The 27582-nt window shown below is 41.0% G+C and overlaps 2 protein-coding genes across 2 annotated transcripts; one reads left to right on the top strand and one right to left on the bottom strand.

The window, feature by feature from the left end:
* Positions 1-336: 336 nt before the first annotated feature.
* Positions 337-18013, top strand: itih6 (inter-alpha-trypsin inhibitor heavy chain family member 6). Its single transcript, XM_079675496.1, has 17 exons — positions 337-900; positions 1604-1639; positions 4959-5113; positions 9276-9386; positions 9918-10165; positions 10624-10793; positions 10923-11039; positions 11364-11535; positions 11785-13365; positions 14052-14078; positions 14237-14254; positions 14344-14391; positions 14478-14507; positions 14622-14660; positions 14755-14868; positions 15956-16339; positions 17126-18013. The coding sequence occupies exons 1-17, from the start codon at positions 793-795 to the stop codon at positions 17374-17376; spliced, it is 3609 nt and encodes a 1202-aa protein (XP_079531622.1). The 5' UTR covers positions 337-792; the 3' UTR covers positions 17377-18013.
* Positions 17825-27131, bottom strand: gdi1 (GDP dissociation inhibitor 1). The gene is made up of 11 exons (XM_079675499.1): positions 26814-27131; positions 25816-25923; positions 25504-25603; positions 24570-24704; positions 24282-24480; positions 23313-23444; positions 23110-23209; positions 22492-22663; positions 21643-21787; positions 21492-21546; positions 17825-20436 (listed from the first exon to the last, which is right to left on the bottom strand). The coding sequence occupies exons 1-11, from the start codon at positions 26856-26858 to the stop codon at positions 20284-20286; spliced, it is 1344 nt and encodes a 447-aa protein (XP_079531625.1). The 5' UTR covers positions 26859-27131; the 3' UTR covers positions 17825-20283.
* Positions 27132-27582: the final 451 nt, after the last annotated feature.

Raw genomic sequence — 27582 nt, 5'->3', positions numbered from 1 at the left:
CAGGCAGTATGAGAAAAATAAAGACCTTTTTGAACATTTAAGCATGGAAACATGTCCCAGTAGTGGCACAACATACAAAAATAAACTAAGACTTGTCTTTAAGTTGTTTTTCAGAAACTAAATCCACTTTACGAGTCCTGTTGGTGTTGGTTTGGCAGCTCTCATATGTTTTTAATCCTCCCACAGAGAAGCCAAAACTACATTTAACAAACTTATTTCACAACAGACCAATTAACTGTTCCACTCGGCAGATAATGGGTCTTTGTGAACGCGCTCTGGGGGAGTAGGAAACTCACATTTGGGACTAATTTAAGGAATAAAACTCAGACTGGAGCATTTGAACTTAGAGAGGAGGAGGAGGGGGAGGTGTTTTGGTAGTGGGGTAATTTCCCAAAATAGCAGAGCAGGGGTTAATAATCCCTCATTTCTGGTGCACCTCAGTGGCAGCAGGACGTGAAACTTCAAGTATGCACACACTCAAGCTGGGAGCTGCTCTCCTCACACACAGCGGGACAACTTTCTGACTGAACTTCACACCTTTTTGGAGATTTTCTTTTCCCTTTTTTCTGCACACGTGATGTTTATCAGAACATATTTCATCTATCACTGCAGAGGAGCCGTTCAAAATAATCCGAGGTGAGGGAGGGGAGAGAGACTGCCCCTTGCAGAAAATAACTTTCTGTGTAAAATGTGAGGTATGTGCACAGCATCCTGCTGCACACGCTGCCTCAGTCCCGCGGACACCGTGAGTTCACTGCACCTTGGAGGACTGGAACCTGATTTATTCTGGACATGATGAATTTAAGGATTTCCTGCATGCTGGTGTTCTTCACTCTGTATCTGCAAGAGGGATTATCAAGGGAATATGAAGCTAAACTTGGAGCAGATGTTCTTTTACAGGTACATTTTTCTATTTTCCTCTCCTTTTAATTACCTTTTTTCCTGTCAGTTTTGTGTCAAAAGTTGTTAATGGCTTCTTTCTGAAACACACTCTTCTGTTAAACCAGGTTGAATGAAGACAGGAGGAAAGTATAGCAATAATATATAACTTTATTTTGTATTTAATGTTTTTTTGCTGTACTCTAATAATTGCCAGGATATTATTGAAACTATTGGTGACTACTAAAGTGAGTATTTCACCTCTAATACAGCCAGAACAAGCTCAAGATAATATACTCCTATTTTTTGTATATTAACTATATGATTTCTATGTTTCCCCATAAAGGGGTTCCACTCTTTACATTACTTGTTTATGTTAAAGTCCCAGCGATGTCCAGGCTATGTGGTAATGTATTGACACAGCAATGACTTGTGTGCAGAATTAGCCTCTGAGAGCGCACCGTGCAGCCCTCGCTGGCCTGTGTACAGTGAATGCATTTATTTCCAGTTCCACTTCCCCTCCATTCATGAATGGCTTTGATTCAGAGAATTTTGACACAAAATCTTGACCCAACCCAGGAAGAGTGTGGAGATTACTTCAAAAAGGGTACCTCCTTTTCTGGAACCACTGAAGTTATACTTATTGGGCTTGATCTTAAAATAAAATGTTACAATACTACACATGAATGCACGTGATTGACTTTCTGCCTTGCGTGTTTTTCAGAGAATAAGACGTCAAAGCAAACCAACAAAATCAGTGGTAAGTATCAACCCAACTTCCAATGTTACTTTTCACAAGAGGAAAGGGATGTGATAGTTGGACTATGTTACTGTCATAAGACGTGTAAAATACCAGAACAAATATTTAGTTTATTTGACAATTCATTTAACCTCCTGTTGTCTCCGAGTCAAATCTGACCGATTTACTACTTTCATCAATCATAACTTTTTAGTTTTACAAAAAATTGCATTAAGGCTTTATGATATCCTTCACAGTATAGAAGACATTTGAACATATACAATTGCTGATCACCACTTTCATTGAATTTTGGATGATTTAGTCAACTTCGTAACACCCATGGTGTTCCCGCTCAAAAATGACCGCCATAAAGAAAAGGAATTAGTAACCATCCGGATCAGATAAAAAACACACACACACACACACACACACACACACACACACACACACACACACACACACACACACACACACACACACACACACACACACACACACACACACACACACACACAGAGCAATTTGACACATTTCCCCCCCTTATGTGCCCCTCCCCCCACATGGATCACACCTGGCACACGCAATACATGTTCAGTGTCTGTTCTTTGTATATTTACTGTAGTTTCTAATGTATACCAGTAGTCTGATACAATATTTACAGTTTGAAAGGGTGTTAAATGACATTTGGTGATGATTAATGGTTTTTGTGTTAATGTAATAGCAGCTAAAACAGAACCGGTCAAATTTGACCGCGAACACCAAAGTAAGGGGGGGGGGAAAAGAAGACAATAGAAGGGTTGAAAAAAATCCCCTAATTGGTTTCAACACCAAGGGACATGCAGCGCAGTTAAAAGAACATAAAGGATAACACAAGAAAGTTACAGGACTTATTTACATTCTTGTTTTGTAGTAGTCATTGTAATGACTGTAAGTGCAAGATTTAAGCTCCTCATACAACATGAATTAAAATGTCACTGTTACGTAACATTTACTAGCTATACAGTATGACCGTGTACAAAAAGAAGAACATCAAAACTAAATTCTGCTTCACAGATTATTATTTTTAATCGACAGGATAATTTGAATTCTTTGTAATCTAAACAGTTATAGAGGGGAGAAAGTCACAATCAACAACTCAAAGATATCTAAAGCTTTAACACATTGCGTTTTTAAACTGTTTTAACACATTTTTAAATCTTAAATCTTAATTTGATGAGTAACCATTACAACTACACCTATCAATTAAATGCAGCGGAGTAAAATGTATAGCATTTTCTTTTGAGATGTAGTTGAGTAGAAGTATAAAAAAGCATGCTGTGAAATGGAAAAACCTCAATAATGTTCTCAAGAAGTACAGTCCTTGAGTTGAAGTACCTCTGATACAAAGTGACTTGCAGAACCAGCTTCACAGACAGAAATCACTCCCTCCTCTCTCAGGGAATCATCAGAAGCTCCTCTGAGGTTTCCCCTCTGTTTGCTTCTTAACTGTGAAGCAATCCCCAGAACACATACAGTAATTCAGTTCAGTACAGCTCAAACCCCCGCTGCGCTGATGTGGCTCTGCCGCCTCATCCTGCAGTCATGTGGCCGCTAACCAGACTCACTTCAGTTTGCAGCAGGCGCCAGCGTTACCGCTAGTTACAGCGTTAGTAAACAGAGAAACAAGTTTATGATTTGTTTTCCATTTTGGTTTGGCTGGGTAGGGTAAAGGTCTCCTATTATACTCTTCTTCATCAATATATTATAGTTCTCAGATATATAAAAAAATATGTCTCTGAAGTGTTTGGCTGAAACACCAGACAGATCATTGCAGCATTACCCATAATCCCCTCTGTTTCAGCCCTGTTTCCAAAGTGCTGATTCTCTGTCTGTTACTTTAGATGAAAATAAGGAGCCCCTCCCCACGCCCCTCTGACAGATATTTGGTTAAAAAGAACACAATGGTGCTCTAGGAGGAGATTCAGGTGATAAGGGGGGGGGGGGGGTTACCTTTGGTTGGTGATTGGCTAATGGCTACACAAGCCAAAAAATCGTTATGACATCATAAAGTGGCCAGAATCTGATCAGCTCATTTTCAGACAGGTTTTTATAGAAATGGATCAGGACAAAAAGAGAGAGAATATTTTTTCCTGAAACGTTCAGAGTCTCTTTCCACAGAGGGGACACGTGTTGATGTAGAAGAGACATGCAGAAGAGGGGAAACATGTTGATGTAGAAGAGACATGAAAAAGTGGATTTTTGTATAATAGGTGACCTTTAAGGTTTAATTAAGCCTCCATCATTGTCTGTTATAGTCACACCTGATTGGTTGTGAGTAAATGCGGAATGTAGCTCTTGTCATGATTTACTCCAGTTCTGTAATTATTTCAATGTTATGCTACTCTATATTTTACTCGACTACATGCCATAGACAAATATAGTTTTTTGACGACACTACACTAGTCTGACTGCTGTTACTTTTCAGATAACAGTTTAATGATACGTTTAGCTGAAGTGAAAACCATCAATATCCAAACACAGGGCTATTTTTCTGAAAATCTCTTGAAAAGTTGTCTTTTTTTAGATACTTGAGTCCAACAAAAAAGCAGTGCTACAAACCTAAAATGAACGTATCGGATGTGATGAATTGCTGTAGATTAAATGTACCAACACTACAAGAGTTACAATTAGGCGAAACCTTAAATATCTATAGCAGTAAAACGCAGCTAATTAATATTATTCCAAAAACATAACTAGGAGTAAAACCCTGGCAGGAACCATTTTACTTCACACTCACTACTTAAACCTTTGTTACTTTTTAAGTGTTTGAGTTCAGTACTTTTACGTGTAGTGAAGTTTTTTCCCACTATGGTACTAGTACTTTCACCTAAGTAAAGGATACATAGGGACACTACAATCAGCCCACCAGGGCCATACACCTTCCTTATGTTCAGTGCATGTGTTCTCGTCCTTAAACTTTGAGAAACACACAAGAAGAATCTGAAGAGCTGATGTTATATGTGTTCAGGATCAATGCAGAACATTCACTGAGAAACGTAACTTTCATCGAGTAAATCAAAGAACTGCATCGTTTTGAAAACCCCGGGGACCTATCACGTATTTGCGACGTTGCCACCTCAGAGTGTGTGTTGTGGTTATTGTCAGGCTTATATAATGTGGGAAAAAGCAGATCAAATGCACCAACTTCCTATAGTACATTCGATTAGCTGAATGTTTCTATTTGCCTCATGTAAGCTTCACAATACCTGTCCTTTGTACCTCAGATTTAATTTCTCCTTAACTTAAGTGCTTTCTCCTCCAAACCCTTACATTTTTTATACATATATTTGTGATGCTATAGCTGAAGGTGACAGACTACCATGTGGGGTGTACAGTGGTGTCCAGATACGCTGTGACCACAGTGCAGAGCTCAGTGTGGAACCAGCTGCCCGTCACCAAGGAGGCGGCCTTCGAGGTGGACCTGCCCTCCTCTGCCTTCATCTCCAACTTCACCATGTGAGTCACTGTTTCTCTGTTCTATCCCTACTTCCTTTATTTATAATCTCTATGAAAGTCAGGAAGTGCTTCCAGTTATCGTCACATTTACTGTGTTTTTGATGATAATTCCTCACAACATATAGGGACTGTTTTCAATATTAAAGATTTTTAATATTACAATTATTATGCTTTTTGGGGGTATTCCCATTCCTATAGTGTGTTTATATGTATATGTATATGTTTTATGCATTATATAGGTTTTTGTTCATGTAAATGGTCTCCAAAGGCTGAAATCCCAAAGCTCCCTCGAGAAGGAGTTCTCTGCCAAACCCTCCTGCCTGAAATGTCTCCATTAGACTCCTTTGTTTACTACAGTCAGCCAGAAGTGACATCACACCATAACAGTTGCGCTTATATTGGCTGATAGGGGCAGGAAATCTCTAAGCGAGTGACATTACATTTAGCTGACGCTTTTATCCAAAGCGACTTACAATAAGTGCATTCGACCAAGAAGATACAAACTTGAAGAAAACAGAATCATATAAGTACATCAGGTTTCATAGAGCCAACACATTTCAAGTGCTACTCAACTGGCTTTAGATAAGCCAGTCCTTTATTAGTATCAGAGCTCTCAAGTCTCACGCATTTGGCATTTCACTCCATTCACACGCTCACACGCCAGACCTTGTATTTCTCACGCAGAGATTTCTATCCAGGGTAACCGCCCACCAAGTTGCTCCGCAATTTTGTAAACAAACTAGGACTGTTTGAGACGCGTGCACTCCACTAGCCCCCCCCCCCCCCGTTGACATTCGCGATACAGAGGGCTTCATACTCCACTAGCACCCCCCCCCGTTGACATTCGCGGTACAGAGGGCTTCATGGGAACTTTGAGGGGAGCCAGAAGTTGGAGTACCAAACACCGCTGCCAAAATCTCACTCTGAACTCTGTTCAAAACTTGAGAGCCCTGCTATTAGTATATAAGTGCTTTGTTAGCAATTATTTGTTCGTAATTCTATCGCTCGAAGTGGAGTCGAAAGAGATGAGTTTTACGTCTACGCCGGAAGATGTGTAAGCTTTCTGCTGTCCTGATTTAAATGGGGAGCTCATTCCACCATTTTGGAGCCAGGATAGCAAACCCACGTGACAAATCACAACAGAACCGGACAGCTAACCAATCAGAGCAGACTGGGCTCTGGTTTCAGACAGAGGGTGAAAAGAGGTGCTGCAGCACAGGCAGTATGAGAGAAATAAAGAGCTTTTTGAACATTAAAGCAAGGAGACATGTCGCAGTAGAGACACTAAATAAATATGAACCTGAAAATGAGCACGATAGGGCCCCTTTAAGTATTGAAGTTGGCAGGGAAATTATAATATTTACCTGCCATATGTTGAAAAAATTGAAATAAATAAAAGTTCTCATATTGGGCTGAATCCAGAAACTTCAGAGGAATTATGTAAGGAACTTGAATCGAAGTCCGGAGGAGAGATGTATAATTTGATTACGAAGAGTGTTTTTCAAGACGCTCTCCTTGAAGAAATTGCTAAATATAAACAAAACAAATAAGTCAACATTGCAGGCCAAACACAGAACCTGGAGCTGGATTTGGGAGCGGAAGCAGGTCAGTGGCCTCAACCTGAGGCAGATGAATACAGGGCTTTGTAAACGCAAGTCAGAAAGTTAATAGAGAAAATGACAGGAGTTTACCCAGTCCCTACTTTTCTCCCCAGCACAGTTTACTGAGGCACACTGCCAGTTTAGACACACACACACACACACACACACACACACACACACACACACACACACACACACACACACACACACACACACACACACACACACACACACACACACACACACACACACACACACACACACACTGTACATATGCGTGCCTACATGGAGGTTTTTTAAGTATGTGTGATTCTGGAGCTCATGCAGGTTTTTTAACACCATAATCTTTCACTTCTGTCTTTCTCTTAGACATTTTCACATGTGCAGTACGGCCGTCTGCACATCAACAAATAGTCAAACTTTATTGTCAATCTTTCAGTTTGTGTGTACAGACAGAGAGATCAAAATACCGGTTCCCACAATCCCGAATACAAAAGAATACAAATATATATAGAAATATGTATATACCTATATATATATATATATATACACAATCAACAGACACACTTATACATATGGATACATTAAGACATAAATAAAAGCAACAAAATAGGCCAAAAGCGTGAAAAAAACAAGCTGTGGCAAATGTATTGTACTTATTTACATTTGATAAAACTGTATATATCTACTACATCTTAGGTGTCCTTTAAGCGTTAAGAAATGTCTCTTACATCTTAGGTGTCCTTTAAGCGTTAAGAAATGTCTCCTACATCTTAGGTGTCCTTTACGTAAGCGTTAAGAAATGTCTCCTACATCTTATGTCCTTTAAGCGTTAAGAAATGTCTCCTACATCTTAGGTGTCTTTTAAGCGTTAAGAAATGTCTCCTACATCTTAGGTGTCCTTTACGTAAGCGTTAAGAAATGTCTCCTACATCTTAGGTGTCCTTTAAGCGTTAAGAAATGTCTCCTACTTCTTAGGTGTCCTTTAGCGTTAAGAAATGTCTCCTACATCTTAGGTGTCCTTTACGTAAGCATTAAGAAATGTCTCCTACATCTTAGGTGTCCTTTAAGCGTTAAGAAATGTCTCCTACATCTTAGGTGTCCTTTACGTAAGCGTTAAGAAATGTCTCCTACATCTTAGGTGTCCTTTACGTAAGCGTTAAGAAATGTCTCCTACATCTTAGGTGTCCTTTACGTAAGCGTTAAGAAATGTCTCCTACATCTTAGGTGTCCTTTAAGCGTTAAGAAATGTCTCCTACTTCTTAGGTGTCCTTTAGCGTTAAGAAATGTCTCCTACATCTTAGGTGTCCTTTACGTAAGCGTTAAGAAATGTCTCCTACATCTTAGGTGTCCTTTAAGCGTTAAGAAATGTCTCCTACTTCTTAGGTGTCCTTTAGCGTTAAGAAATGTCTCCTACTTCTTAGGTGTCCTTTAAGCGTTAAGAAATGTCTCCTACATCTTAGGTGTCCTTTAAGCGTTAAGAAATGTCTCTTACTTCTTAGGTGTCCTTTAAGCGTTAAGAAATGTCTCTTACATCTTAGGTGTCCTTTAAGCGTTAAGAAATGTCTCCTACTTCTTAGGTGTCCTTTAAGCGTTAAGAAATGTCTCCGGTGTCCTTTACGTAAGCGTTAAGAAATGTCTCTTCCATCTTATGTCCTTTAAGCGTTAAGAAATGTCTCCTACATCTTAGATGTCTTTTAAGCGTTAAGAAATGTCTCCTACTTCTTAGGTGTTCTTTAAGCGTTAAGAAATGTCTCCTACATCTTAGGTGTCCTTTAAGAAATGTCTCCTACTTCTTAGGTGTCCTTTACGTAAGCGTTAAGAAATGTCTCCTACATCTTAGGCTCGTCATCACCAAATACCCCAAAAGGTAAAAAAGAAAAAAAATGCTGTGGCAAATGTGTTAGTTCTTTAGCATTTCTGTGTGTGAAACTGAGACCTCTGTATTCAGTGTGTCGCTCACTGATGTGCAGCCACTCCTTTAACCAGCCACACGTATAAATACAAGCGCCTCCATTTTCCACTCTTGCCATTCTGCTCTGTTTCTCAAACAGGACTTGCTTCAAGCCTGAGGGTTTATTTGAGTTAGCCCTTGATGTTTTTTCTCTTTGGATATATGTGTTAAAAGGACGTGACCTTAATTTAGCGCCTCGTCACGTGTCATCCGCGGTCACCGAGAGTCTAGGAAGTGCACTGTGTGAGTTGGATGCCTCTTGAGCGGAGGTTTTGGTTGGGATTTTGCCGGGTGTTGCACACGGCGGAGCTCCCTCAGCAGCGCCACCGCGGCCTGCAGGATCTCTCTTCATTAATGCTGTTTTTAGAGGGAAATTACTATTTTCGCACTCGCCCTGTTTACGACCCACACCTCCCATTCAGATGTTATGAACTCCATTTATAAGATGTTTGTGAAGCAGCTTTGTGATGGCAATGGAAATACAAGGTGGAAAATAAAGTGAATCACGCTGAGTAGCTCAATGCAGGCCAGGCGTGTTTCTGACTGAAATATAATCCGGCTACTGTGAGTCACACAGAGAGCTGTTTCTTCTTCTAATTACCATTAGCACCTCCAATGGCAAGGTGTATGTGGGCCAGGTGACGGAGAGAGCTGCTGCCAGGAACATTTACGATGCCGCTAAGAAGCAAGGGAAGACAGCCGGGCTCGTTGCTACCAAGTCAGTACCAGAATGTGTTCTTTAACTTCTTCACACTCTAATCAGTTAAGTAATGCATCTTCTACAGTTAAAAGAATGTCTGTGACTCTCATAAAAAGTTGTCTTTTGTGAGATACTTGCACAAATAAAAGAATATTTTAGAATATGATGCATTTAACTATCCAACAATATAAAGCAGTTCATCAACATCTACAGCACTAAAATGCAACATACTGTACGCCTATGAAGCAGTAATATTAATCCAAAAACATCCAAAGTAAAACACTGACATTAAATTTTGATTATTTTAGTACAATTTGCTGATAGTACTTTTAGTTATGTTAGATTTTGAATTCAGTACTTTGTAGTGAAGTGTTTTTATAGTATGGTACTTTTACTTAAATAAAGGACACTTGTATGAGCCCACCAAGACAACCTTTCTTACATTCAGTGCTTAAAGCTTCTACTTGTAATGTAGACCATTTTAAAGAGGACACTGACATCCAATCCAATATTGTGAGTTTTCCTTTGACTTTTTTTGCTATGTTTCAGAGAGCGAGAGATTGAGAAGTTCCGCGTGGCGGTGAGCGTGCCGTCTGGAGCTCGGGTCTCCTTCTCCCTGACCTACGAGGAGCTGCTGCCTCGACGCCTCGGCCGCTATGAGCTCAGTCTGGGTCTGAGGCCGGGTCAGCCTGTGCAGAACCTCTCGTTAGACGTCAGTATAACGGAGAGGACGGGCATCAGTTTCCTCAAAGCCTTTCCTCTCAGGACGAGCCGGCTGCTCTCCAACACCGCTCAAGGTCAAATATGATGAGTTATTACCTGTTATGTATTTGAGATGGTTAATTGGGATTAGCAACTTTCAGAGAAGAGCCCTTCAATGCTCTTAGACTGATGTAAAGTACACACCACCTGGTACCAACCATCACTTGTTTAAAGGAAGTGCAGAAGAAACAATCTCAATAGACTTCCTGGTTGAATCAATGATATAATGAATTATGTTTGTCAATCAAAATCTGAATTTAAGGGAATAGTTTAACTTTTTGGGGAATAATATATAATCAATTTTAAATAACCTGAGAAAGGTCTGTGCACTGAAACGTTGTTATTAGATTAGACTGAAGTGTGGGAGCATTATGTTCCAAATGGTTGACCCCTGGTCTTCTTCTACATGCGTGTGTCCTCTTTGATGTAGACCTTTCTTTAAACATTTTGGATTACTTCTTCATGGATTAAACCATGCACTCCTTACCATCAGGCGATGCAGAAGCCCCGGCCTCCACTCATGTTGAGCAGAACACAAACTGTGCTCGTGTCCGCTACAGTCCCACTATACAGCAGCAGAACAGCATCTCTTACAACGGTCTCAACGCAGACTTCATCCTCCAGTATGACGTGGAGCTCAGAGACCTCATGGGTGAAGTCCAGGTCAGGAGCGTCTTTTTATTTCTGCCTTTTTAAAGAATGTTTTTGCTTTTCAAAATATATAAATGTGTTTTTAGTGACAGTTAAAGTGGTTTTCTCCCCAATGAATTGTGTATTTTCACCCTCTCTCAGGTGTATGATGGGTATTTTGTGCATTACTTTGCACCCAGGGGACTTCCTGTGGTTCCAAAGGATGTTATATTTGTCATTGATGTCAGTGGCTCAATGATAGGCACTAAGATGAAACAGGTAAAGTTGACAGTCTCATCCACACCGTAACTTTTTATGACCAAGAATACAAGAGCATGCTCACATCGCTTCCCTGCTGCTTTGTATTTCAGTGTCAATTATATTGTTTGTACTTCTTTTCTTTTCCTCAATAGAAATAATTATTCTTGCATAACTGAGTTTTAATCCTCTGTGATTTTCAATGTATATGTAGTGACTGCAGTCTTTTTTCAATCATCCAAGAAAATCGATCAATCAATACAGTTCTGTGATAAGGACAGTTGCTTTGATAAAAAACATACTTGCAGGATTTCTGTCAATAATTCCAATTATTTCTGTCAGTAGACGAAGCAGGCCATGAGCACTATTCTCGGGGACCTGAGAGAGGGAGACCACTTCAACATCATCACCTTCTCAGACAAAGTTCACACCTGGAAGAAAGGACGGACAGTTCGGGCGACTCGGCAGAACGTACGAGACGCCAAAGACTTTGTGAAGAGGATTATTGCAGAAGGATGTGAGATGAAGTCTTAAGTGATAATTGTGTCCAACTTTTTTTTTTAACACGGATCGTTCAGCCTACTCAATTTGGTCTCCCAGTTTATTTCCTCAATGCTACTTCCTTTCCCCCATCCATGCCTGCTTTCTCTTCCTGTATTTTATTTTTTGATGTGTTACCTTTATCCTTGGTCTGGTTTCCTTGGGTTTTATAAGGGTCCTTTAATAAAAAAAAATATTATTTTATTATGACTTTTTTCTCTATCAGGGACGAACATCAACGCAGCTCTGCTCTCCGCTGCCCAGCTGGTCAACCCCTCCCCCTCCTCCTCCAGCCACCTCTCATCCCGACGTGTCCCTCTGGTTATCTTCCTCACTGATGGAGAGGCAACCATCGGAGTAACGACCGGCGACACCATCCTCAGCAACGCCAAGAAAGCTCTGGGCTCCTCGTCTCTGTTCGGCCTCGCCTTTGGAGACGACGCAGACTTCCTGCTCCTGAAACGCCTCGCTCTGGATAACCGCGGCGTGGCGAGGATGGTTTACGAGGACGCCGACGCAGCCCTGCAGCTGAAGGGTTTCTACGATGAAGTGGCGAGTCCTCTGCTGTCAGACATCCAGCTGTCGTATCTGGACGATCAGGCGTTTGACATCACCCGCTCCGTGTTCCCAAACTACTTCCAAGGCTCCGAGCTGGTGGTGGCTGGGAGGGTGAAACCAGGGCTGAAGGATTTTAAGGTGTCGATGTCCGCCACTGATTCAAAACAACGCATCAAGTTGGAGAACGAGGTGTTGATTTCCCACGCAAAAGGCAACGGGAGTGCAGATTCAGTCGAGTGCTCTGCAGGCTCGGTAGGAATCTCCACCTTCGTGCACCGCCTCTGGGCGTATTTCACCATCAAAGAGCTGCTGCTGGCAAAACTGAGCGCAACTGACCCTGCAACTCAGAGGATACTGGCAGACAAGGCCACAAACCTTTCCCTGAAATATAACTTTGTAACACCGGTCACTTCTTTAGTTGTGGTTAAGCCCGATGGAGATGAAGAAACTCCAACCACGGTAAAACCCACCACAGCAGCGACTACAACCACAACAGCAGCGACTACTACTACTGCCGCCATCAAAATATTAGCTGTGAAGAAGCTCAGTTCTAACACAAAGCCTAAATCCAAACCAGACCCTCCTCAGCCACCTCAAAAGCAAACAAAAAAAGTCCTTCTACCAACTTCCGCTGCAAAATTAGGAGTTTCACCATCAAAGAAAGCCACAACCACATCAAGTCCCACTTCTGTGAAAACTGCCCCTGCTCCAATCTCTGGGAAAAAGCCAACCCCTTCCCAAAATGAATCTAAAACGGCCTCTCCTCTTCCTGGCTGTAAGACACACACCTCCCTGCTGAATGCTTTAAAAACAGCGGCACCCCCTGCACCCGGAAAGGTCTCCACCCCTTATCCAAATGTCGTGAAAACAACCCCCACAACCACCACAGTGTTCACCACCAGCACCACGCCTCCACCCAGCTCAGTCCGAACCGACCCTGCTCTCCTGCCTGGGAAACCCCTTACCCCACAGCCCAGTACAGTGAGAACGACCCTGCCTCCTGTCAGAGTGACCGTTCCCTCCCTAGAGGCGGAGAACACCTCCACCTCTGCTCCACCTGTGCCTGACATCACCACCCCCCCGCCCGAGGCATCCTCTCTGCTCACCTCCCCCACCCCGGTGCCGGCGCCCAGCGTGGACGACCACAACGACACCGAGCTGAGCATCGCCACCTTCGTGTCGGCCACCTTCGCTCCCATGCCTGGTGTAACAGAAGGGCCACGTTTGTGGGAGGCAGCAGGGCTTCTGGGTAATTCACAATTATGCACATAAATCAAGTTACAGTACAAGCTACATTTTAAAGAATCAGAAACAAGTTTATTGCCAGGTAGGTTAGCATATACGAGGAATTTGACTTTGTGTTGTGGAGCATACATCAAAATAAAACAAAAATGTAAAAACATAGGTAGAAAGCTATTTGAAGAAACTATAATAACATAAAAAGATATATTAAAAAATATAGTAAAAGATAGCAGTATTTACATTGAATATGAAACACCTTTTCTGTAGTGTGTTATTTTGTTTTTTTGCAAAGGCTACACTCCCCCAGTGCCTGAAACTCCTCCACTGGACTCCTTTGTTTAGATCAGGAACATAGTGACATCACTATGTAACACTCAAGCTTCTATTGGCTAGCACTCCAACACATTGTACGTGATAGGCTAAGGGTCGGGACATCTCTAAGCGGTTGACCAATCACAACAGAGCCGGCCAGCTAACCAATCAGAGCAGACTGGGCTCTGGTTTCAGACAGAGGGTGAAAAGAGGTGCTGCAGCACAGGCAGTATGAGAGAAATAAAGAGCTTTTTGAACATTAAAGCATGGAGACATGTCACAGTAGAGACACAAGATATAAACCTGAAAATGAGCAGAATATGTCCTCTTATAGTGTGCAGACATTTGTTCCTCATTGAATGTTCTTCTTCTCTCCACCAGATGTCTCTACTTTCATTCAGAGGAAAGGTAACACTGAATGATATCTTTTTTTCTAAACTATTAATCGCATTTATCTGAAAAAGAAATCTGATAATCAAACGTAATTAGATACAGCTGTCTCATTAGGATATACCATAATAATCAGCCAACAGTGGAAGTAAATAGTTTTGTTCTATCTCCTGTAGATATTGATCTTGTGAAAGGTGAGTATCACACTTCATTCTTAATATATTCATAATTATTAAAAATTAGCATCACAGCGTGTCCTAAACTCAAACCCTGCATTTCTCAGACTTTGATGCAACCTATGACGTGGACTACGATCTCAATTATGATGCATGTAAGTTTTAAATTGTCATAAGAGTTGATTTGATTATGTAGTTGCTTTCTAAAGTCTTATAAATAAAATGTCTGACTTATTTCTAGGGGACGATACTGCAGACACAGAATCGTTTGGTAAGAGCTGGCTGTTACGTACAGCTGCACGTCTTAAATAATATGTCACTTATTGTGGAGACACTGCTTTCATTGTGGAGGACTGTCAGTGAGTTTCATCTCTTGTGCTTTTAGATAGTTCTCCATCCATCATTCGCGTCTTCTCCTCATCAGGTCAGGATTTGTTTTTAATTATATTACACCGTCAAATTATTTTAAATATTTTCTGTACTCATGTTGTATTAATGTTAAATGTTGTGTGTTATAGTTGATGGAGATCCTCATTTTGTAGTCCAGCTGCCTAAGCTGCGTCAGAACTTGTGTTTCACTGTCGACGGCCGAGCCAATGACGTTCTCAGACTGTTAGAGGACCCAGAGAGAGGTACGCTTGGAAATAAAATCCCTCATTTAAAGTGGACCTATCATGCTATATTTGAATAATATAGTGTAGGACCATACCTATATAAGGCATATTTATACTTTTTATTTTTCAAAATACCAAACAGATCATGCATTTTAGCCATTCCTCATTTCGCTCAATTGAACACTGTCTTTGCATGGGCTGATTCTGTGAGAAGAGCACCATCTACAGGCCTGGCATATGTACTACAGCGTCTCCAGCGCTTTCCAACGGCAATGTCCGTGGCTGTCTCCTCCTGATTGGTGGAGTTGGCCCAATAGCCGTAGCGCCACTTCTGTGACGTCATAGAAGTGTTCAAATCTGGATCAGTCTGTATCAGATCCGTTGCAGCCCCTTTTTAAGAGATTTGGGTATGGAGGAAAATAGAGAGGGTTGTGTTTTCTGACACTTTGTGAGTTCCCTGGAACACCGGGGACACATATTCATGTAGAAAAGACGTACAAAGGTGCATTTTGCATGATAGGTCACCTTTAAGTGTAAAGATATACATGTTTTATAGGAATTTTCTATATATTAATATTGGTTTTATTGCATGCCTCCATGGTGAAAAACTATTCTAAAAACTCTTGATGAATTCAAATCAATTGGGGCTGCGTATAACAACCGAAAAATGGTTAACAAACTACAACCCAACTGGTACGGTACCACTTATCCCGACAAAAGCTCATTACTTTTTTGCATTTCGGATGCAACTGGTTTCATGGTTCATTCTTCACTACTCTATAGTGAAAATCTGAAGTGTGCATGTGTGCGGGAAGTAGTGAGCATCAGACTAGGTAAACAACACATGGAAGACACTCCAGAAGGTATACGAGAGCTTGTAAATGGCTGTTTGAATATAGTCTTTCTTTTTGTGAAATGCAATGCACCCATTTACTTCAATTCATTAGGACTTATCTCCATATCTTGATGTTCCTTCACCAGGCAAGAATGTGAGAAAAACATTGATTTCTTTAAGAATTCAAGGTGAAATTAGGTAAATACTTCAGCCATTGTTACTACCACGTTAGTAATACATTTTTAAGTGTGTGTGCTCCTCATCCTCAAGGGATTATTGTGGACGGCCACCTCATGGGAGCTCCCTCAAAGCACGGGGTGGAGGATCGGACCCGGACCTACTTCGACCGGATCACCATTTCCTCCGCCACCAGGCTCTCCGGGGACATCATGATCACCCTCTCGTTGGACGCTGTGGTGGTGGAAGGTGAGGGGCGGGACCATCTCCCCATCAATCAGCAGGGATCGGTGACGCGGCAGGGGGTGACGGTCACCGTGGACGACAACCGGAGTTGCTGGATCGAGCTGGACCGGGACGTCCGCTTCCTGGTTCTGTTCCACCAGTACAAACACCCCAGCTACCTGCAGATGGCTCACCTGGGCTTCTACATCAGGGATGGACGAGGGCTGTCCGCTGCAACCCAAGGCCTGCTGGGTACTACAATCAAGCTCACTGACATCTAGAATACAGAACTTAAAGTAGAAAGTACAGCCATGTATAAGTTAAAGTCCTTACCATCTACTTAAGTACAACTACAGATACAGCCAAAAGGACCCAAAGTTTCCAAACTAAAAGTACTCATTCTGCAGAAGAGTCTACCCTGAGACTGATGTATTATTATGTGACTTGATTGTTTGTAAAGATCAGTAGATTTGACTGTTGTAGCTAGTTGAGGTGAAGCTCATTTGAACTGCTTTATATACAATTACATAGTAGTAGTAATAGTATTAAGTACTGCAGTTTTTCCCAAAATAGGGATCAAGTGTCCTCTAAAGCAGTGGTTCCCAACCTGGGGGGCGTGCCCAAGATCGCAGGGGGGGCGCCAGGCTTCAGATGATTTGAGGCCAAATATCATATTTAGACTTTTTTTTTTTTTTTTTTTAACATATAATTGTAACGCAATACATGATTGTCGCTAAAAGCCTTGTCTCTACATTATAATAAAATATAAAAAATAATTGAATAATTGATTTGAATACCAATTCAAGTTAGTAGCTATTAAAGGCATAAAAAGACAGAAATGTATAATTCTTTCTTTAATAGAAATGTTTCTTCTGCCCGTAAAGTGTCCAAACCAGGCTTTTCTGGATAAGCGCATTTTTAAAACATAGTCATTGTCCATGCCGGTTTCAGTTGGATTATTTGCTGAAAGTTGCTTGAAATTGTTGAATAAATACACTCGGTAACTTCCCACCACCTCTGTCCTATATCCTCCAACAGGCCAGTTCCAGCACGCTGACATGAGAGTCTCAGCGCTGCAGGATGCTCAGGATGGAGCTCCCAACGAGGCGGTGTCAGCGCGGGGGGTCCTGAGGTGGGGAGCGGAGCACATGCCGGTCACCTTGCAGGACAAGACGCTGAAAGAAACGGTGCGGAAACGCCACGCGGGCATGTGTTGGGTGGTGCCCAAAGCAGAGGTAGAGAGACTCCTGGGTCATCCATACGAGAGCTACGTGGTGGAGCATGTGTAATCCTAGCTGAGTCTTCTTCTCCGCCTTCTCTGCTGCTCGTCTCGGCTCACAGAGAATATGACAGCGGTGAAAACTGGGACTCTACCAGCAGTGGGACACAGGTGTGTTTACAAAAAGAGGAAATGAAGGAGTAATGAGGAAGTATGGTTCAATAGATGTATAAGGACTGAAGCGTGCTGTTGTTCTCCATCAGGGAGTTTGGATTCATGTGTATGACAGAGACTCCTGTTCACATGCAACCACAAAATGTCTCCAAACGTGTCACACGCCAACTCACTTCAGATATTTATCAGATTATATTACATCGAGGATTCATTATAAGGCAAAGCCAGATTCTTGTAATTATTAAAACTGTATCTGTAAGTTGTATTTTTTAGAGTGTATATAAAATATTATGATATGTATAGATAACCTTTACAACACAAAGAAAGAAACACACAACAGTATCTTTCCAGGTTTGCCATGTGCTTTTTATTTTTCTATAATTTCATTCATAGTTTAATTCATTTGTATTTGTTACACAAGACATTAGGCATTGCTCACATACTAGTGATCAAACAAGGACAGTAAGTGTTTCTACTACTCAGCCTTAACTATTTGTATCTTTTGTCAATTTTTCAAGGGATATTGTCAATAGTGGTTTCCGAAAAAGGCCAAACTGGATGGAAATTAAAACAGTACGACCACACATGAGGCTTTTGTTTTCAATAAATAAAAAAGACAGTATCTGATGCTGAGGAAGGGGAACGGAAGGGAGGGCTTCGGATATATCGAAGAGTAAACATTATTCCAGTATCCAGGATGAAGACCACACACAATGTTGAAACACACAGCTGTATAGGTTTGAATTGCTAATAACTGATGACTGCTGCTGTTACCTGTTTCTTATTATAATCATATGAAATCATGATGCAGCACTGGAATGATCACTGAATAACGTAAACATAACACAGCAAATAACAAACAAACAAAAACAAGGAATTTCGGTGTGCATCACTTTTCCGTTTTTATCATCAGAACAAAATCTATTAGCATAGCATATTCGGCGTACACCTTTTCCACAATACGTCAGTGAAATGTAAATAAATAGAGCATAACAATAAGACACGCCAACACCCCAAACAGCGAGATAACTATGTTTAGAGTTGCTAAGTGTTGGATAAAGTGAGATGGAACTGCTTCAGTGTTTTAAATAAAAACGATCAGGGCGTCTCGTCTGTTTGTTGTGTGACAAGCCACAGCTCAATCTAACTGCACGTGAGATATGAGGAACTGCCTCCGCTCAGGTGTACAGAAACAGCTGATAGAAAACAATATCCCTTCTATAGTATTCAGTCAGATCTGCGGAGCAACACACAACAACAAACTGCACTTTGTCAGCAACTTTTGCCAATAACAGCAACACCATTTTTGGCACTAGAGCGACCTGCCACTAACGGTTAGTTAAAAACAAAGCAGTCATATTTGAAAAGGGTCTAAATATTCTATTAAGACCCCAAAATTAAGGCTACAACCAATAAAAGGATCTTGGTTCGTTCTCGTGGGGCAGCACCTGCAACTGTGGCTTCTCACCTTTGCTACAAAGTCTTTTAAAGTTACGGGAGTCTCCAGCCTTTCCCTCTATTTAACTACTACAATTTGTCATAGGATGTTTAGTCCCTGGAGAAGTGACTTACCTAAAGGACACACACAAGGGTTGAAACAACCGAACACACTCTGGTGCTTTCACTATCAGCCGAAATTTCAGTCTTCACCCTCTTCACTTAAAAGTGAAACCTCCAAAATCCAAATCATTCCCCGCACACATTCTTGTCCTTCACACTTCCTCGCATCTCAACAATCTCCGTAATTTGTTTCCCTCACTCATTCCAGATCTCCCAGAGAAAGCCTCTTCCTGCCTCTTTTGCTCCTGGCATTCCCTTTTTTTTATTTTTTTTTTTACTTTAAGACCACGGATTCAACCACAGATCTGTAAACTTCATAACTTCAGCCAGTGAAATGTGCACCAAATATATAGAGAAATAAAAACTCTTCAATAATTTAAAAATGTTAGAAAGTAAACTATTCAAATTGACATTACACAACAGAGATAAACAAAGGAACAGTTTTTTTTTTTTTTCTTTTCGGGGTGACGGTTAATAGCCACGGGTTAGCTTGCTTGCTAGCACATGGAACACAACAGCTTTGCAAAGTGAGCACTATCAGCTGACAGACAGCCCATGTCATTTTTCACCACATTGTTTTGCCTGACCAACAGATTTGTTTGCCAAAAGGAGTATTTTGACGGGAAAAAGACCAAGTGAGAGAAAAGTGAAAGCAGGGTTGACAGGAGCAATGCGTGGAATGGTCCAGCCTTCATACCGCAGTGTCGTCTATGTAAAATACTACTGTGTGTAAAAGATGCATGCATGTCAACTGGATTCTACACTATAAGCCGTTACAGGTCTCTCAATGTCAGACTTCTCAATGCCATCAATCTTCCAACCACCCGACGACCTTTGATACGAGGAGAAAGACGTTACAGAAAGAATGAAAATGCTCTGAAGATCGCCGACGACAAGTAATAAATTCACCTCTAATGATAATATTTAAGACATGGTTATACTGTAAATTCTACAATGGAATGAAAGACCATATCAACCCTGCTTTACAGTGACAGAGATAAGGAGTGTGAGTATTTGAACAGCGTGTGTGTGTGTGTGTATGTGCGGGTGTGTGTGTGTGAGCGTGTCAAGAGAGAGAGGGACGTAAAGGAGAGGAGGCAAACAGCTGAGGCCAGAAACACACCCTCTTCCCCACTGATGGTTTTTCAAGGCCCTCTAACGGACCCTCTGCCTCATCTTTTGCCTCTTTTAAGCCCCGCCTCCTCTCCCAGGCCCCGCCCTCTCTCTGAAGCCTCTCTACCGCTCACTGCTCATCCTCCCCAAACACGTCGTTCTGTTTGCGCTTCATGTTCTCAAAGTCAAAGTCGCTGCCGGTCATGCGTTTGTAGATGTCCTTGATGTCGTTGCAGGTGGTCTCGAAGTGAGTGGTGGCATCGTAGGAGCTCGAGGCGAAGACCTGGGAGAGACAACACAACAGACTGAGAATCTGCAGCGACACCAGCGACTCTGTGAGGCGCACTGGGAAACAACTAGAACAGGGACGTGAGTGGGGTTGGAAAGGTATGATAAAATATCTGTCATAATATATCCTGACATCACTGTATTAAACTACTATTATTATTGTTGCAATCATTATTGTGGAGGGTTTCTGTGAACACACAGGAGTGACCAACAACAGCTTATAAATGTTAGCGACAGTGCTAGCCTGTTTCACATGGTCACCCAATTTCTTCAGCCTGTTAGCATGCTAACACATAGCTGAGGCGGGTGAGAATGAAAACTCATTTCAAATGTACCTTGTTAGGACCTTGAATATCTGCAGCAAAATCCATGGCAGTCCATTTAAAGGTGGGGTAGGTAAGTTTGAGAAACCGGCTCGAGATACACTTTTTGTTATATTCCATGGAATGCTCTGAACATCCCGATAGCAATGAATATCTGAAGTGCTTTGACAAAAAATCCATAAACAAATGTAATCTGTGGAAGCCGTGGTACTGTAAAAAGCACGACCAATCATCTGAGCCGGCCCGGCTAAAGTAACTGGATGGCCTACCTGCCTGTCAGCCTTCCATCTGTGCACAAACTTATCTCGTGCCCTCATTGGTCATGTGCGCGTTCGTGTGTGTTAGAGGAGGGGCTCTGTAAAGAAGTGGCAGATTTTTTCCGGCTGTGTATTTTCAAATTCTAGCGCACTCGAGCCAGTTTCTCCAAAATGACCTACCCCACCTTTAATAGTGACACATATTTCACTCAAAACTAAAAGTGTCTACCTTGTGATAGATTCATCATCTGGGAAACAGATATGACCTGCTGATGGCACTAGTTCAAAAGTCTGTGGATAATCTAAGTCAGTAGGGTTCCTCATCATGGGACCATGATTGTCCGTATTATATTCCTTTGTAATCCATACAATAGTTGTTGTTGAGTTTCACCTGCGTATTAGCCATGAGCATATCGTTTCCATTTTCTCAGCAAAAGCTTTTTTACAGTTTTCTGGAAGAAAGGTCTTACCTGGCTCTCAGTGCCATCATCTGTGGGCTCATACAGGTCACTAATAGCCACAAACCTGTTAAAAAAACAAAAACATTAATGAGTATTTTCACAAGCATACTTAAATATTTGTATAAAACTCTTTGTCATCAGAAGCTGTTAAGATGCTGACTTCTGGTCGATGGGCTCCAGCAGCTCCAGCGCCGGCTCGATCTCCGCCTCGGGCTCTTCGGTCTCCACTGTGGTGCTGATGATGGCGATGTACTTCCCCTGGGCCGCCACGTTGTGAGCGTAGGAGATCATGCACACATAGATGTCTGGAGAATTGACAAAAATGTTGGTACTAAAGGTTTAATTTAATGCCAATGCTTTTGTATTTTTACTCCTCGAATGCAGGACTATTACTTGTAACAGAGTGTTTATTCACTTTAGTATTGATACTCTAAATGAAGTACAATATCTAAGTACCTTTTCCACCACTGGTTGTTGAGCACCTGATGATATTTCTAACATGCATACACTCCTTTTAGCTCTGTCTTGCTCTTTAGCTACTACATTAAAAGCTATACTAACTTTCGTGGTGCTGTTCAGGGAGCTTGTCAAGACATGTTTTCCTGAAAAGAGCTGGCTGCGTAGGGAAATAAGCTAATTCATGCCTATCGCATAAAATACCAAGAAAGGTTGTTGGTCAGAAAGTCAAACAGTGATCCGATAGATAAAATAAATCTCCGTAGAGCTGAGAGGAACTGAAGAGTCGCTGGGTTTGAGAACCAGTGACCCATTTCAGAAGTAGTCAAGAGATCCGTTGTTAATACCAGAACATTGATTATATGTGCTTTTATAGAGTAAATAAAATAGAACTATGTGCATATTGTACACTATGACATGCATTGCTTCCTTTCTCCTCATAAGAGCGCTCCTTTATTTCCTCCAGGGCTTACAATTTAATCAATGGCATTCAGCAGAACGGCCATCTTTGTTATGCTGCTCCAATTCCTAAGACCTAAACGACGATCCTCACCTGAGTTGCGGTTAACCTGGTTCTGAGGAATGATGATCTGGCAGGAGTTGGCGTCGTTAGTGTTTTTGATCGGGTGGCTGAGGACGCAGATCACACGGATCACCTGACCCGCCTTGCGGACGCGATCCGGGATGTAGCTGGGGTCGCAGATCAGCTGCTTACAACGAGCCACCTGCAGCAGGAAAGAAGATAAATAAGGTTAGATTCAATAAGACAAATCTTTATTAAGAGTGGTGGAAGAAGTACTTTGATGTGTTACTTAAAGAGGCCCTTTTTCGCATGTTATGCCTACTGTGACATGTTTACAAGCTTTAATGTTCAAAAAGTGTGGGAGAGAAACTCTGTAGAGACATTTCGGATGTTAGCCTTAGCAGACCATTTACATGCACAAAATAAGGGAAAAGGAAAACCCCAGAAAGCATAATAGGGCCTCTTTAAGTAAAAGTAGAAATACTGAATTGTTACAAATCCTCTGTTTGAAGTCAAAGTCCTGCATTCAAAATCTTACTTAAGTAAAATGACATAGTAGTAGCATTTGTAAGAACTTACTTACTTGTTTATCCCCTCATAGAGCCCAGAGAAAAGTAATGACATTTGCAGAATAATAAATCAGCGTACCTCTCCCTCAGACTTCACTCCAACAACATGGCCGTCTTCCATCACTATCTCCTCCACTGGTTTGTTCAGCATGTAGGTGCCTCCGTAGATTGCACTCAATCTACAAAGTGTTTAAAACCGGTTCAATCATGGATGATGGGATATGTGTCATTAAAGCTGTAATAATCAAGAACTATGGATGAAAAGTAAATGATAAAAGTTACCTGGCGAATCCCTGCGGCAGCTCTCCCAGGCCGTACAGGGGGTAGAGGTAGGGGCTCTTTCCATATCGAGCCAGCGACTCGCTGTACAGCTTGATGCGGTTGATCGTCTCCAAACAGGGAACATCAAGATAGCTGAGGAAGAAACAGAAGAGGATTAATACGGATCAAACTAGAATAATGAGAAATATATGATTGTGTTAATATAATATTCACAGCCAGAAAACTCATCTTACTCTACATACAGTATTGTAAAAATAATTTATTTTTGCAGGTTTCATGGTATATAATTATATTTCTATTGATTATGTATTACTATTATTTGTATTATTATTGGTATTAGTGGTACCAAACAGTATTATAATTATATTTTATTGTATTATTATTATATTTTCTAAATATTTATATATTATTTAATTTTTTCTATTACAATTATTACTATCAGTTTAATGACAAACAGAATTTGGTATTTGAGTTATATTAACGGATGTCCAAGCAGATTATGCTTCACTAAACGCAACAAAGGTGAGCTTGGTTTTTCATTGTATTCGTTGTTTGCTGGTTAATTTAAAAATAGATTCTTCATATTTGATATCAGGCAGTCATTTACTACATATACATTTGAAAAAAAACCTCATTACAACATATTTTCTTTAGTTATTTCATGTTAAAAATAACAAAAGCAGCTGTGAAATGAAGCAACTGTTGTGAAATAAAACTGTAAAACATGTACTTTTGCAATTTAATAATGTTATTACTGGCTGCTGGTTCACAACTTCTTCTATGTTAACCAACTCTTATAATGCTTCTACTTATTTAATCTTTATTTGATTTCATATTATTAATCTGCCCATTTGATTATCCTTTCATCGGCACTGTCCCCTGTGCTGCAGTGAAGTGAACGTTCCGGCTGTGGTAGCATTAAAGGATTTCTGATGTGATGAGATAATGACATAAGGCTTTTGTTCTCACTCGTCCGTCCTGTAGAGGGCCAGGGCGTGGCCGGTGAAGTCGATCACATCCTGGCCGAGGTCGAACTTCTTGTAGACTTCCCTCATGTCGGTGGTTTTGGGGTCCACGCCCTCAAAGGTTTTGGGATCGTTCTCATCAAAGTTGGCCACAAAGACTAAGAACTTCCTGAACCTCCGCTTCTCAAACATTCCCATCAGATCTGCAAATTCAATCAGAGGCTTTTATTTTGAATACGTGAACATTTAAGTATCATACTCCTGATATTTGAGATATTTTTGGGCGGCTTACTTGAAGCTAGTGCCTCGGTCTCGGTCGACGGCACCTTGTAGATCTTTCCTCCTTTGTACACGAAGCTGCCCTCCACCACTTTGAAGTCCAGGTACCGTGTCACTTCTGTGTAAAGCAGCATCTTCACCAGCTGACCTGCAAACACACACACACACACACACACACATTTTACATCAATACAAAATGCCTTTTAAGCATCAAGACAGAGACTGAAACGTCACATATAGATAGTCTGGAGGCTTACTTTAAATGTATATTTGATAGATATAAGTATAAATAGTTCAGTTTTGGTTTATTTGCACAATTTAATAAAAACCGAAGAAAAGAAAACCCACTGACCCTATTTGAAGCCTCGGCCTAAATAATGTTATATTTCCCAATTTTAGAATAAGACAGAAAATAATATCACTATGATGATAATAGTGACGGCAGCATTACTATTGTATAAAGACATCATGAATTGTTGATACAATTAAGAGCCAACTCAAGGACCCATCTTTTCAAATGTTTCTTTTCACTGAATTATATTTTCTTATTTTCTTCTTGTTTTATTCAGTCTTGTGTTTTTTGTGATCAGTTGGTATGAAGTGTTTTTCATAATGAATGATGTGATACTCTGAGTATTACCTAAAAGGGTGGGTGGGCTAGTATAGTTTATTTTATTTAGATATCTTTTATTGTTTTTGGGTTTGAACAGTACTTAATGTAACCTTTTGTGTATGAAAAGTGCAAAAATAAAAATGTTATTTAAAAAAAACACAACCATATATGTAACAATTAAAAACGACAGGAAATGATGATTTTGGTTTATACACCTGCATTAACTCCTGTCAAAATGTACTAATTGTCCATCTGTCTCCCCAGTTCATGGTGAGTGACTTTTATGGTGATATATTAATTCCTTTGTGTCTAAAACCAGTGATGCGGGACTGACCGTTGGCCATGAGGAATTTGGGGATGAGGTCTACGTTCCAGTCCCTTCCTCGGCCCATGGACTCGGGCGGGCTCTCTGGAAGACTGAAGCGCTTGTACAGCTGTGGAGGATCGACAGTAAAGAGAAACATGAACAACATCTTGTGAAGCTGCATAATGTAAAGCCTCACAAGAGGATTAGACAGTGAGCACATGAAGACAATAAAAACAGCAGCTGGTGCACAATGGCACGGGGAGTAAACTGAGATGTACTGAGGGATATCAAATATATTGATTTGCTTTTATGGATCCCTGGGGGTGTTTTTTTCTTTACCTCCTCCAGAGGGGTGATGGAGGAGCTCTCGCCTCCATAGTAGGGGTTCCTGTCCATGTGCAGGACCTTTTTCCCGTTCACGGACATGATCCCGGACAGAATGCATTCCTGTATGGAACAAAATGTTATAATTAATTACATTGAATTCAAATGAAAATAGAGATTCAAGGCTTTATTGTCACATGCAGAATAGCTACAGTGTGGATAAGGCAATAAAAAGCTTAAATCCCAGGCTCCTCTAGCAATCCTACATAAATATATATAACAATAAAACAAAAAGCAATAAGGGTGGGGTCTGTGATAAGGCAATAGGTTTATAGAAGAGGTTATGACAGAAGGCTGCAGGGAGGACATAATTAACGTACTGCGCATGCGCGGTTTTATAGTTTCACCCACGTATTTACTGTCATCATAATAATTATTATCATTTGATAAGTAATATGTATATTCTTAAAAAGAACACCAGCATTATATAATCACATCATAAAATATAAAAGACCAAGAATTCAATAGGATATTTGATACCTGTTATACAACTAGGAAAATGTCGACTTTCACGGAACCCAGATTAATATTACTTTTAAATGTATCTGTCGCATTGGGAGTGAGGAGTAAATGAAATTGAGGCGTGGGTATGCTCTGTCATTTCATAAACCCGTGCTCAGGCCTGCGTCAGGATGGAGGCCTGTCTATGAAAAGAGGACCATGACACTGTGGGGTTACGCCTAAAAGATGCTACTGGGTGTAACACTGCCCTGATCCTGCTGCTGCGAGAACAATAAAATAACTCCTGGAGGCCGTGTTTCATCTTTTCCTACACATGCATGTCAAAGAACATTCAATTACATTTATCATATTGTAATTTTCTAATGTCATTAAGCCTGGGATGCAGGAGACTTTCACTTCTACGCTCGGATAGACAAGAGGATAAATGACTCAAAGCAATCATGGAAGTTGGGACGATTTAGCGTAAAAGCAAATGATGTTTGACTACTTACTGTGAGTCCGGTGCCCAAAACGATCACATCATATTCCTCATCCATGTTGTATCACCGCCTCTCCCGTCTCGCCCTCTTTTTGCCTTGAGAAATGAAGGGTATTGAAGGAAAGAATGAACAGTCCACAAAAACCGGGGATCTAGCTCCCTTTTCTCTGCAAGAGTGCGTCAAACGGCTTGTTTAAAGTTGAGTATTATTTATGAATCGTTAGGCATTGATGACCAATGAAATAAACTGTCCACACTGTCACCGGCGAGGACGACCAAAGATGGCCCTGATCGTGGAGCACTCTAGAACAATGTGATTGCGCGACGGAAAGTAGTGCGTATCCTCCTCTCTTCCCATCCTGCCACACAATGGGCTCAAACTGAAAGGCTGGGTGTAATACGAAACCCTCCGCTGTGAGGTGGCTTTATCCAGCGATTTTACACATGTTTAGTTTCATTTCATACTTTGGCTCGGAGTTTAACATGTTTTGCCATTTAAATACATGTTGTACAAGTCTGTGCTATCTCTATTTTCTTTTTCTATCCTTCCTTTCCAGTTGTAGGCGCAGCGTTACGCGGATGCAGCCAGTGGTATCCCTCCGCCACCACAGCTGTGTGGATGGGAGTTGCTTTCACTGACCTCACGCAGGCCCTTTTCAATAGAGAAAAACTGTGTCAAACTTTCATTATTTGCTTTTATGTTTTTCTTTAAAAGTGTTTGTAAATGCATCTTATGGTTATAATGGGACATGATGATACGAACAGGGAAATTTCCAAATGTA

Source organism: Notothenia rossii (genome assembly GCF_949606895.1).
Source record: "Notothenia rossii genome assembly, chromosome: 4".
Classification (NCBI taxonomy): Eukaryota; Metazoa; Chordata; class Actinopteri; order Perciformes; family Nototheniidae; genus Notothenia; species Notothenia rossii.
The sequence above is the reverse complement of the archived record's forward strand: the minus strand, read 5'-3'. Positions and strand labels throughout refer to the sequence as shown.